General features: G+C 39.2%; 1 protein-coding gene across 3 annotated transcripts in view; it reads right to left on the bottom strand.

Annotated features, from left to right (window-relative positions):
• The window catches only part of MYH11 (myosin heavy chain 11), a 116,818-nt gene that overhangs the window by 28,907 nt on the left and 75,304 nt on the right, over positions 1–12,607 (bottom strand). For all 3 annotated transcript variants that reach the window (XM_088474210.1, XM_088474211.1, XM_088474212.1), the window contains 11 exons: positions 11,458–11,576; positions 9,910–10,062; positions 9,318–9,491; positions 8,898–9,071; positions 7,751–7,865; positions 7,276–7,469; positions 6,171–6,292; positions 3,327–3,396; positions 1,539–1,699; positions 1,272–1,380; positions 137–268 (listed from right to left, as the gene is read on the bottom strand). In XM_088474210.1, coding sequence (XP_088330336.1) covers positions 137–268; positions 1,272–1,380; positions 1,539–1,699; positions 3,327–3,396; positions 6,171–6,292; positions 7,276–7,469; positions 7,751–7,865; positions 8,898–9,071; positions 9,318–9,491; positions 9,910–10,062; positions 11,458–11,576 — 1,523 coding nt within the window. The remainder of the gene's footprint in view (positions 1–136; positions 269–1,271; positions 1,381–1,538; positions 1,700–3,326; positions 3,397–6,170; positions 6,293–7,275; positions 7,470–7,750; positions 7,866–8,897; positions 9,072–9,317; positions 9,492–9,909; positions 10,063–11,457; positions 11,577–12,607) is intronic.

The raw sequence follows: 12,607 nt of genomic DNA, 5'->3' as shown, positions 1-12,607 counted from the left end.
AAAACAAGTATCAGTTGAGTTATTTTGGAGGACCAACAGGTTATACCAATACATATCATGGAGTGCATATGTAAGTATAGGAATCAATAGTTGTTATTGAGAAGTTGGGGTAATAAAAAAACTTCGCAAAATATACCTGGACATGTTTCGTCTGAATTTCCTTCAATTCAATCTCTGTTTTGTAGAACCTCTCATTGACTCGTTGAAGCTCATCATCCTTGGCTTGCATTTCTTCTTCCTGCCGGGTCACTTGCAGGAGTGGTTTCACCTAATGAGAGGGTGATGATAAGCATGGGGATGTCTTTTCTAAGAACTCTTGTACTGCATTGTTTGATTTTGTTCTCAATATATATAATTTATCTAGTATTTTGGTCATTCATTTTTAACAAAATATATCTCAGAAAGCGCCAATATTTTTCCACATTTTTAAAAAAATTATTTCCTGAAACCCATTGATTCCTGGTTGTGTTTGTGCATTTATCAGTCAGTATTTACCATCAATAGATGTAACTTAATAGTGTTTAGACGGGTTGGGTACGGGATGCCGGCACTCGGGATCCTGGCGGTCAGAATCCCAACTACGCCATCCCGACAGGGTTAGGATACCGACACCTGTTGGTTGATATACTAACCCTCCCACTCTACCTACCCCTAACCCTCCCTTCCTGGTGCCTGGACCTAACCTCCCCCCTAGTGCCTAAACCTAACCTCCACCTCCCTGCACCCTAAACCTAACCCTCCCCCCTTCTAACCATCCCCCTAGTGCCTAACCCTAAAATCTAACGCCAACCCTCCCCTTAATCCCGCTACTTATCTTTGGGATTCCAGCGGCTGGATGCCAGTGCAGGGATTCTGCCAGGTGTCAGAATTACGGTGCCGGCATTCTGAGTGCCGGAAACCCCGCGGTTGAGAGTCAGACCGTATCCCGTTTAGACCAATGTGCTAGTCTAACTAGACTGTTCAGGTCCAATATGCAACATGTGTGACTCCTTATTCTCTATTTGTATCTCTCATCTCACATATGGGGACAAAATATTTATGGTGCAACGTAAGGACATTTTTTTGGAAATTAGAACATCACAGGTATCAGGTATGATAACGTGATACATTACAGAATAATGGTTAAGACTGGACCTAAATTGTTCCCCCTCAGGGGCTCCCCACAAGATCACTCAGTTCACATGTCCTGGCATAGAATAATAACATAAATAGAGGAAATGTTTTACTCTGATTGGCTTTGACCAGCATTTAATGAAGTATTAGATAATTACTTTAGTAAACAGTCTCCACCACTGCCAGTTTCTAAGCTTCAGATAAGCAGCACAGTTTCTCTGAATGACTCTCATTGCTGTCAGTTGCTGCTGTTTCTTTGCAAAGGCCCTGTGAGTATAAACAAATAGAAAATGAGAACCTGTTTATATACAAATGCGCAGACTACACACGTGGGTGGCCACATTCTGTAAATTCATTTGCCTGCCTTAAGTTTACAGCTGGGAACAGTGTTGGGTTCAGTATTACTATTTCACATTGTTACGTACTTTCTTGCCAGGTAACCACGACTTTGAGCTTGGAAAGCAATAATAATATCTGTGATCTTTAAATCTCGTTCTTCTTCCAGGTGGGCGAGGACACCTGTTCTGAAGAATATTTTACTTTGACCAACCCTGTACAGATTGGGGTCAAGTTCCAAGGATTTGATCTAAAAAATGCACAGAAAGATACAAAATTATATATACATTTACTGACATAATATTTACCGATGACCAAATGCTGAGTTTTCCTGCCATAGCTATAAAATGACTAGTCATCTTTACAAAAGTGAGGGTAAAGAATGGCAGGAAGCATTTTTTGTATCAACTCAGGTAAGATCTTAGAGTCTGATTCACTATGGATCGCTATTGCAATTGCAGCTGCGAAAATATGACTGCAATAGCAAAGCTATTATAGAGACGCCCAAAGCCAGCATAGAAACGCCCACTACCGCTTTCGCACATCCTTTATACCCCGCAGTCCTGCGTTCACATCAGTAACATCGGTCCCTTACGCACAATTACAACAGGTCTGACCTTACTCAGAAATTGCTAATCTCATTGTACGCAGTGAGTACACAAGCTGCATATGCCGTCGCAGTGGCTAATTTATGCACGCCCCTGTAATGGCGTTCAAACAGACTGGCACGTCTGCGTTTTTCCAACCACTCCCCTGTCACCACCCCCTAAAGCTGACGTCCCGTCCCTCTGTCTGCGATGGTTTTGTATGTGGGTGCACTGCGATACATATTCATGCGCAGTGCGCAATAATCGTCCATCTGCTTATGCTAACGCAATAGCAATCCATGCTGAATAAGACCCTTAGGGCCTGATTCAGAGCCGCTCGTAAGCGGCCGCTTGTTCGCTCCGTGCGATGTTCGCACATCTGCGCATGCGTATGGGTCATAATGCGCATGCGCCAACCAGTCAGTGCGGTCGGAAATCGTGCGCTCGCAAAATAGCGAGTGCCTGCTAATTTGAGTGACAGGATGAGGCGTTTGTGGGTGGTAACAGGGGAAGGTGCTTGAAAACGGGGACTGGAGATCCAAACGCAGGCATGCCAAACGGTCAAAACGAGCGTTTTAAGGGTGTGCATAATTAACAAAGCAGCGTCATCGACCACATCACTTGGTTGTTTTTTAGCCTGAACTGCTCGCATGATTGCGGTAGGAAAATGCTACCACAAGAATAGCGAGCAGTTCATATGCCTTTCGATGTACTCGATTAATCAAATAAATAGCGGAGATGACGAATGATGCGAGCGGCCAAGGGGCATCTTTACAAAATAGCGAGCGCATGTTTCGGACGCTCGCTCAGACATAGAGGCGTCAACAGACCGCAAAGAGCGAGCGCTCAATTTAAATAGCCAGCCCCTTTTTCTGAACGAGTGAGCGCAAATAGCGTCCGGCTCTGAATCAGGCCCTTAGTTCAATAATATTGCATCCTACTTTTTCAGTAACATTGTCTGGCCAAAATAATTCTGCAGTCTCTTGTCACACTTGCTCACTAATGAAGTTAGCAACAATGGTCTTAAAACAAGTTATGAGTGAATATCACAAATATGTTATAAGAGAAAATAAAATCTTATCTATCTGTGTCTTATTCTGTGTATTCATGAGTACGCGATGTGCGTTATTTGTGGGTAATATAAAAGAATAGTTTTGTATAATACGGATTGAAAACACTGATATAATGGTGTTTTATTTAGATAAACACAAATACTGTACTGACACACTAAAATCTGTGTGTACATTTTAAAAAGTGTTTTACCATTGTTGCTCTTGGTTTTGTACTTACCATGAGAACACAGGCCTGTTTACCATCCATAAAGCCTTTTGGGATAGAACCAGCAGCAAGGATTTCATATCTGTAATGCAAGAACCAATTAAGGTTACATATAATTGTATATTACTTGTTTTTTTATCATAGTGTGGCAGTTATTATATACACATGTAGTATAGTTCTGTAACTCCCTAGTATCAAACATTATTATTAATGAGGAGTTTTTATGTAAACCAGAGCACATGCTGAAATTATACAAATGATATTTTAGAACTACCCCTGGCACTGTCTTCATCCTTCTCTTTACTTTGTTATGCGTCAATTCTTATAGTTTTCTATGCGGAACATAGGGTGATCAACACCAACAATATTATTTTGTTGTCTCTCTGGCCTACCGAACTTTCAGGATTCCCATACCTGATATTTAATACTCCATGTATTCAAGTAAAGTCTTTGTTATATTTGTATGGTATTATTGATTCATATTATTATACAGTCAGGTCCATAAATATTGGGACATTGACAGAATTTTCATATTTTGGCCTCTATTCACCGCCACAATGGCTTTGAAATTAAACAAACAAGATGTGATTTAACTGCAGACTTTCAGATTTAATTTGAGGGTAATTACATCCAAATCAGGTGAACGGTGTAGGAATTACAACGGTTTCTGTATGTGCCTCCCACTTTTTAAGGGGTCAAAAGTAATGGGACAAACTAAACAATCCTAAATCTAACTATCACTTTTTAATACTTTGATGCAAATCCTTTGCAGGCAATTACAGCCTGAAGTCTGGAACGCATAGACATCACCAGACGCTGGGTTTCATCCCTGGTGATGCTCTGCCAGGCCTCTACTGCAAATGTCTTCAGTTCCTGCTTGCTCTTGGGGCATTTTCCCTTCAGTTTTGTCTTCATCAAGTGAAATGCATGCTCAATCGGATTCAGGTCAGGGGATTGACTTGGCCATTGCATAACATTCCACTTTTTAGCCTTAAAAAACTCTTTGGTTGCTTTAGCAGTATGCTTCGGGTCATTGTCCATCTGCACTGTGAAGCGCCGTCCAATGAGTTCTGAAGCATTTGACTGAATATGAGCATATAATATTTTTGACTGAATATGAGCATATAATATTGCCCGAAACACTTCAGAATTAATTCTGCTGCTTTTGTCAGCAGTCACATCATCAATAAATACAAGGGAACCAGTTCCATTGGCAGCCATACATGCCCACGCTATGACACTACCACCACCATGCTTCACTGATGAGGTGGTATGTTTTGGATCATGAGCAGTTCCTTTCCTTCTCTTCTCTTCCCATCACTCTGGTACAAGTTGATCTTTGTCTCATCTGTCCATAGGATGTTGTTCCAGAACTGTAATAGGTTTTTAAATGTTGTTTGGCAAACTCTAATCTGGTCTTCCTGTTTTTGTGGCTCACCAATGGTTTACATCTTGTGGTGAACTCTCTATATTCACTCTTGTGAAGTCTTCTCTTGATTGTTGACTTTGACACATATACATCTACCTCCTGGAGAGTGTTCTTGATTTGGCCAACTGTTGTGAAGGGGTTTTTCTTCACCAGGGAAATAATTCTTTTGTCATCCACCACAGTTGTTTTCCGTGGTCTTCCGGGTCTTTTGGTGTTGCTGAGCTCTCTCCGGTGCGTTCTTTCTTTTTAAGAATGTTCCAAACAGTTGATTTGGCCACACCTAATGTTTTTGCTATCTCTCTGATGGGTTTGTTTTGATTTTTCAGCCTAATGATGGCTTGCTTCACTGATAGTGACAGCTCTTTGGATCTCATATTGAGAGTTGACAGCAACTGATTCCAAATGCAAATGTCACACCTAGAATCAACTCCAGACCTTTTACCTGCTTAATTGATAATGAAATAACGAGGGAATAGCCCACACCTGTCCATGAAATAGCTTTTGAGTTGATAGTCCCATTACTTTTGGCCCCTTAAAAAGTGGGAGGCACATATTGAAACTGTTGTAATTCCTACACCGTTCACCCGATTTGGATGTAATTACCCTCAAATTAAATCTGAAAGTCTGTAGTTAAAGCACATCTTGTTTGTTTGTTTCATTTCAAAACCATTGTGGTGGTGAATAGAGGCCAAAATCTGAAAATTCTGTCAATGTCCCAATATTTATGGACCTGACTGTATATGTCTGACAGTGCTGTATGCTGTAGCTGGTGTTGTATATACTCTACTACAACATACAGTGACTCCAACGTGAGTGTGACTAGGAGAGTTTGTAATAGGTAGAAAGTAAATGATAGTCATCTGCAAATGTCAGATGTATATTATTATGTGTACTAAATTATACATCTGCAAAGGGTATGAACTCAGGGGCGAATCTACAATGGGTGCAGGGTGTGCGGGGAACACGGGGGGCCCCACACCGCACACCCTGCACCCATAATAATACTTACCTCTCCGGAGTCCCATGCCGGCGCGGGGGTCCGGCGCTGTAAAACGACTGGAAACCGTTTGCGCATGCACAGTACAGGAAAATGGCCGCCGCGGCTATTTTCCCGGTGACCTGTGCATACATTATAGACGCTGGGCACACTCTAGTGCCCAGAGTTTATAACTCCGGCGCTGGGCGCGCACAGCTCAGTGCGCTGCCGGGCGAAGAGGAGGGGGCCCATGTCGGAGACTGCACATGGGCCCCCTCCTCTCTAGAAACACCCCTGTATAACTCAATATTGATCATTTATCCTGTGAGCTTTGGAACATGTTGATAGTCTTGTCTGTCAGTGGTAATACATTTTTATACTTGTATTTCCTAGTCTATTGTCAGCATTCAAAATAACTTCCATGGTTAAAAAAGTCCAACTCACTAATTACCTTTGACGGAACTCCTGGAAAACAATTCTGTTAGGGAATCCTTGACGGCAGATTCTTATGCCTTCCAAGACACCATTACACCTCAACTGTTCCAATACCAGGTAAGCATCAAGTTTTCCTGACTAATGAGACAATTATGACATTTTAAAATTTGTAAAATTATCTTTATTCAAGCCTGTGCCACTAGTTATCATACACATTCTACGGCTTATGCAGAATTGAACACAAGTCCAGGATAATTGCACCCGTACAGAACTGAATGTGTATATTCACCCGTATACAGCGTGGCCAAGCCGCCCCTATCCATATCATTACCAGCGCTCACATGCATCAGCCCTATCCTTGGTGCAAAACATCTGTATGAAGACGGGAGTATTTATGGTCTCACATCATTTTACATTGTCCATAATTCCATTGGCATGCCCTCAACACAACCTTGCTAAGCTTAGCCTACATGCAAGTGTCCTGTTACCTCCCAGTTACACCACTACAGCTGCATTCAACTTTACACCGCACATAATTACATATGCATATCTTCAGAGCGTGCGCAGGGCAAAAACACGCAAGTGCCGTCCTCAAAACTCACTTGTGCGCAATTCTGCATCCGTTCCTCTACATTTACCTAATTTCACTGCTCTGACTCCCCGGCACATTACCTTTGCACAATGCTTATTAGATGGACTTTACATAATTTTGCAAATTGATAGTTTACGTATTACTACAGTATGTACATATGGAGCAAATAAGAAATGTGCACAACTCCATTTATAACCCACAGGAACCAATAAACTACTATACAGAACTGTATACATTGTGTAAATTAACTTATATACACAGCAATCAACCTTGAAGTGTTGCAACATGACACAATACTGACAGTTTAATGTTCCTAAAAACACATATAAGCGGAAAAAATAGATGTAGAATTTGGCAACTTATGGTTCGTCAACTGCTGTGAAACTATAAATCCCAGAAGAGTTGTAAGGTAACCTGCTGAAGTGCATAGTTCAACTATACTCTGCTTACAACTTTCTACCTGAATGTTTGATGGACAATTAAAAGACATAATAATGCATTCATTAACAGCTACTTTAACAGCACTTACCCGTTTCTCATGATTTGGAATGATACAACGGACAAAGTTGGGACTTGTGTTCCTCAGTGTTGTCATCAGTTTGGCTAACTGCTCCTTGTACAGCTGGCCTACAGTACGGAACATGCCCTTTTTGGTCTTAGAGGCACTAGGTAGGGAACTTTCAGTCATTTTTGCCATCTGATCTAACCCCACAATACGGTCCACTAGAATAATCCAACACACAGAAAAGATTTAATGCAAATATTGTTACATGTGTCTTTACTAAGTAATGCAATTGAAATATTTCATGAAATACAACAAAAAGAATTTTACAAAAATTTCATTAAGTGGTTGCCCCATCAAGACATACAAATATTATGTAAAGGGGAAAAAAGTATCATAAAATCCATAGGAAAAACAATTTTAAACAAATCAACTTGTTCCCTTTTATATCATATACCAGCTAATCAAGTGACATTCATACAACAAATCAATTGTTTCTTACCATCTTTCCACAGGTCTGCAACAAATTTATCTGATGACTGGTTCAGTAATGATGTAACATTGTCATTCAGTGGGTCCATGTTTTTGGTTAGCCAAGCTGTGGCATCATAATCCACCTTTTGGAAACAACATTTTTTGTTAACTTCTGTAGTAAATGTTTAATGCATCTCCTACACATTTTCATGTACACTTAAGGGGAAATTTACTAAAAGTTGCGTTTGGAGGTGGTTCGAAACAAACACCCATTGCCATCATTTTTGAGGGGAGATTTATCAAAGTGTGGAGAGAGATAAAGTGCCAACCAATCACATTTTGTCGTTTTACTGGCTGTGTTTGAGAAATGACAGTTAGAAGCTGATTGGTTGGTACTTTATCTCTCTCCAAGCTTTGATAAATCTCTTCCTTCATCTCCAAACTGACAGATTTACTAATCAGCGGTTTAGAGGGTAGTTTTTCAAATAGCCAAACCATTAATTAGTTGAGTATGCCAGCGGCATAGAGGAAACCACCATTACAGTGCAGTATCAAAATAAAATGTGTCGGCGCAACTCAAGAAAAAAGGTGGTAATACAGTAGATTGCCCCTTATATGGTATTATTTTATGTGTTTGTCTCTTATTAAATGAATAATAAATAATGGTTATTATTATAAAATTCATAATAAATATTGTTGTACCAAGTATACAATTCAAAAATAAATATTGCGCTTCATATACATTTTAATTACAGTTTCAAATATTATGTTTTAGATTTTATTTGGTAGCTCCAATTGCCCTTAAAAATATTATGTAGTGTAGTGGTGGTATTATTTCCATTTACTTTTCTACTTTTTTAATCCATCATACTCTATTAGGATTTTAAAAAATGGCACAGACTCATAGCTCTCCAATGTTAATAGCCGTGAGCTTGCTCATCTCATAGAGGGCCCGCCAAGTAGGCGCAGTCTCACAGGTGGAGCAGGAGCAGTTCTAGTATTTACAGTGAAATAATCGGGTGTGTAGTGTGAGGTAGTGTTAATAGAATCAGCGGTTTGGACAACTCCATCCTTTAGTAAATTTCCCACTTACTCTACTGGTTTTTAAACATATTTTTTCATACAGGTAACAGTGGAACTATTTGTCATAGACCTAAAAAAAGCAGCTTACACACCTTTCCTGCATAGTGAAGAAGACAGAAGATGGTTTTATCCTTCAGTTGCTTGGGTTTCTGGAACTTAATGTGGTTTCCTTGTTCCTGCATCAGTTTCTCCACAAAAGAGACATCAGTGGCTTTGGGGAACCAACACTCTTCATCAAGAAGAGCCAATACACCAGGTGGGTTATTCTGTGAATAGATAAAGAGTTTGCCAGTCGTTAGAGAATGTGTATAAAAGTATAGGAACATGCGCTTTACACAGTTGCTGCTAAAAAGTGAAAGAGGGTAGCCCCTAAAAATAACCGAACATTAGTATGTCCTCTGTTGGGGGCCAACTATTCCTATTTGATGTCTTCCCTGGTTTAACCTAATGCATATTTGTAATATGTTACACTTAAAACGACATTATATATATATATATATATATATACTTACAGGCCTTTCAATGAGCTCTATGCAAGGCTGCAGATCCAGTCCAAAGTCAATGAAGTTCCACTCAATCCCCTCTCTTTGGTATTCCTCTTGCTCCAGAATAAACATGGTGTGGTTGAACAGCTGCTGGAGTTTTTCATTGGTGTAGTTGATACACAGCTGCTCAAATGAGTTCACCTAAAGTGATGCAAATAAAGTTGCAACTGGAAAGGTAAATAATTATACTATATCGTTTACGTATCGCAAGAAGTATAATCAAATTGCCTATCACGAAAACCAAAGCCTTGTTAAGTGTCTCCTTATTAGTGCTATACCCATATCATAATACATAAGTGAGAACATATGTTTTAAAACAATAAATGATGTCCTTAGAAAATCTGCTTAATGATGTCATTACTTATAATAATCAGTTCTTATTAATGTAATCACTTCCGTTTTCTATTAGGTATGTTATCATTGCACAATGTACAGTGTAGGTAATTAAGCATGCTGTGTCACATGTAACATTGCTGTTATGCCCTAGGAGCATCCGTATATATCACATAAAGGGGAATGTTAGCTCATCTATTATTATATTATTGCCTACTTTACCTACCTCAAATATCTCAAAGCCAGCAATGTCTAGAATACCCAGGAAAGAGGCTCCTTGTCGCTTGGTCTTATCGAGAGCTTTGTTCACCCGATTGAGCAACCATAGGAAAAGACGCTCGTAGGTGGCTTTTGCTAAAGCCTCAATGGCAAAGTCCGCCTATCAATGGAGGAAGTGTTACCGAAACAGTGAAAGAAACAAACAAAAGATTTATATGTTCAAAGTAATGTAAAATTCATCTAAATAAATAAATAAAATAAAAATATATTTCTCCTCATGTTATACATTATTTTCAGGGTAACAATATGCGGTTACTGATAATCAATTATAACATTGTTCATTTGATCTTGTACATACTGATAATATTGTATATACCGCTGAGCAGGTACTGCCCTCCAGCCCCTTTGAATGTGATGTCATTATGGGCAAAGCAGAGATTTACTACACTGGAGCTGTTCATGTTGCCATCATTAGTTACACAATAATGTTTAATTTTAAATTTTTTTTAATTACTTAACCAGTATGTAATATGTAATGCATTTCAATAGGATTAATTTTGGAGATTTTTTACGGTCATTTTGTATATTACACTTCACCGTGTATAAATGATGGTGTGAGATATACAGTGTATTATGATTTCATTTTTCTTTTATGGAGGTGTCAAAAAGTGCAGATTTTCATGGCAATATGCCTTTAGTAGATTAGGCGACCAGCAAACCACCATGTTATCCAGTAAACACTTGATTCGGTATCTGTTCTATAGATCTAGAGTAAAAAGGTAGACAATGTCTTGATAGACACAAGATGTTAGACAGGCAATAGGTCGACAGGGACAAAAGGTGGACACACTAAAGGTCGACATGTAAGAAGATCGACAGGTACAAATGGTCGAGAGTGTCAAAAGGTCGACGTGCAAATTGTTGACATGAAGATGGTCGACACATTATTTTTAAATTTTTTTTAGGGTTAGGCACTTACTGGAGGGTTAGGCACTTGCCCCAATGGTTAGGGTTAAGCACCTACCCCAATGGTTAGGGGTAGGCACCAGGAGGGAGGGTTAGGTACTTACCGGAGGGTTAGGGTTAGGCACTAGAAGGAACGGTTAGGGTCAGGCACCTACAGCGACGGTTAGGGATAGGCACCAGGAGGGAGGGTTAGGGTGAAGATTAGGTTAGAAAAAAAAAATGTGTCGACCATTTTCATGTTGACCATATGCATGCTGACCTTTTGACCCTGTCGACCATTTGTACCTGTCAACCTTCTTACATGTTGACCCTGTCGACCTTTTGTCCCTATCGACCTGACATCTGGTGTCTATCTAGACATTGTCTACCTTTTTACTGTAGATCTTTCAATCCATAACCCTTGATTCTAGCATGGCAAAATTCAGTGTTCGGTGAGGGGCTTCACCCATTTTAAAGTTGGTTCCTACTTCAGAAAAATAGATTCTATATTCAGCTCGCTCTATTTATTTCCTGATTCCTAAAAGTATTAAGGGTCTGTATTAGGCTAAATCTACAACTGAGAGATGAAAACGTATCTAAGCAGACTTACTTGTTCTTTTGTTTGAGCTTTCTGCACAACGTCTCTTCCTACTTTGATACGAGGGCTAAGGATGGATCTTGTAAAATCTGTCACATTGATCCCCATGAGATGACAACATTTCTGAGCAGCTGAAGTCCAAGAACCATATCAGGTAGTTTAGTGGATAGGTCATTTGAAACAGATTATGCATTTTCAAATAAATCTGGTATACACAAGGATGAATTTTTAACTAAGCACAGGAGATACCTGTTCAAATGCAGCTATAGGACTAGGGGTACATAATAGCCATAGGCATTTTACAATATTCATCACCATACTAATGATTTGCTCCATCTATTCGCAAATCTTATCTTCACCTAATATTGCCACCAGTCTCGGTTATATTAGTTTATTGATGTCTTAGGTAACCATTCATTGGTTCTCTTTACTCCTTCATTAATTATTTTAGTATATTTAATTTCATTTTTAAAAAATATTTTTTTGAATATATATTTTTATATTGAGTATCTTATATGTCCTTTTAGATTATTGATGTAAATTAGGTTACATCAATTATGGACCAATAAAAGTATTTTTTATAGAAAATACAGCAATTTGATTTTTTCATAAATCAGTCTTTTGGATCCAAGGACCAAAAATCCCATATAACCGATGGACATTGGTTGTTAAAAATAAATGTCCAAGGCTTATATCATACCCCACAGAAGTTGAGTACACCACAGAATTTGTAGGACTTCTTTTGGGTTTACTGATTTGCACTGTGGAGGCATGTTACGTTTGTTTCTTCCTTATGACTGACACCGTTCCTGAGTGATCCAAGAACACATCGGATCAACGTTGTATCTCGCAATCACCGTAGGAGCACGGTGGAAATTGGTCCAACGCTCATATACCGCCTACAAATGGTGAGTGCATTTTCAATTTCATTGAATATAACATATTCCATTTAACAATATCACACAATATTAGTTTTATATTTTTTTACATATTTCGGAATACATCGGCAACACAGATCTCAAGATAGCGCTGGAAACATTCCATTTTTTTACAATTATTGATATCTTCGCCAACTAGATTGGAGCTAGAGGAGGCAAAGCCAATATAGAATATGTCAACCCTGTCTTGGCTTTGTATGCCATATTCATAATCCGACTTAAAA

The sequence above is a fragment of the Taudactylus pleione genome, unplaced genomic scaffold, assembly GCF_031769625.1.
Source record: "Taudactylus pleione unplaced genomic scaffold, aTauple2 ptg000149l, whole genome shotgun sequence".
In the NCBI taxonomy this organism is placed as follows: Eukaryota; Metazoa; Chordata; class Amphibia; order Anura; family Myobatrachidae; genus Taudactylus; species Taudactylus pleione.
The sequence above is the reverse complement of the archived record's forward strand: the minus strand, read 5'-3'. Positions and strand labels throughout refer to the sequence as shown.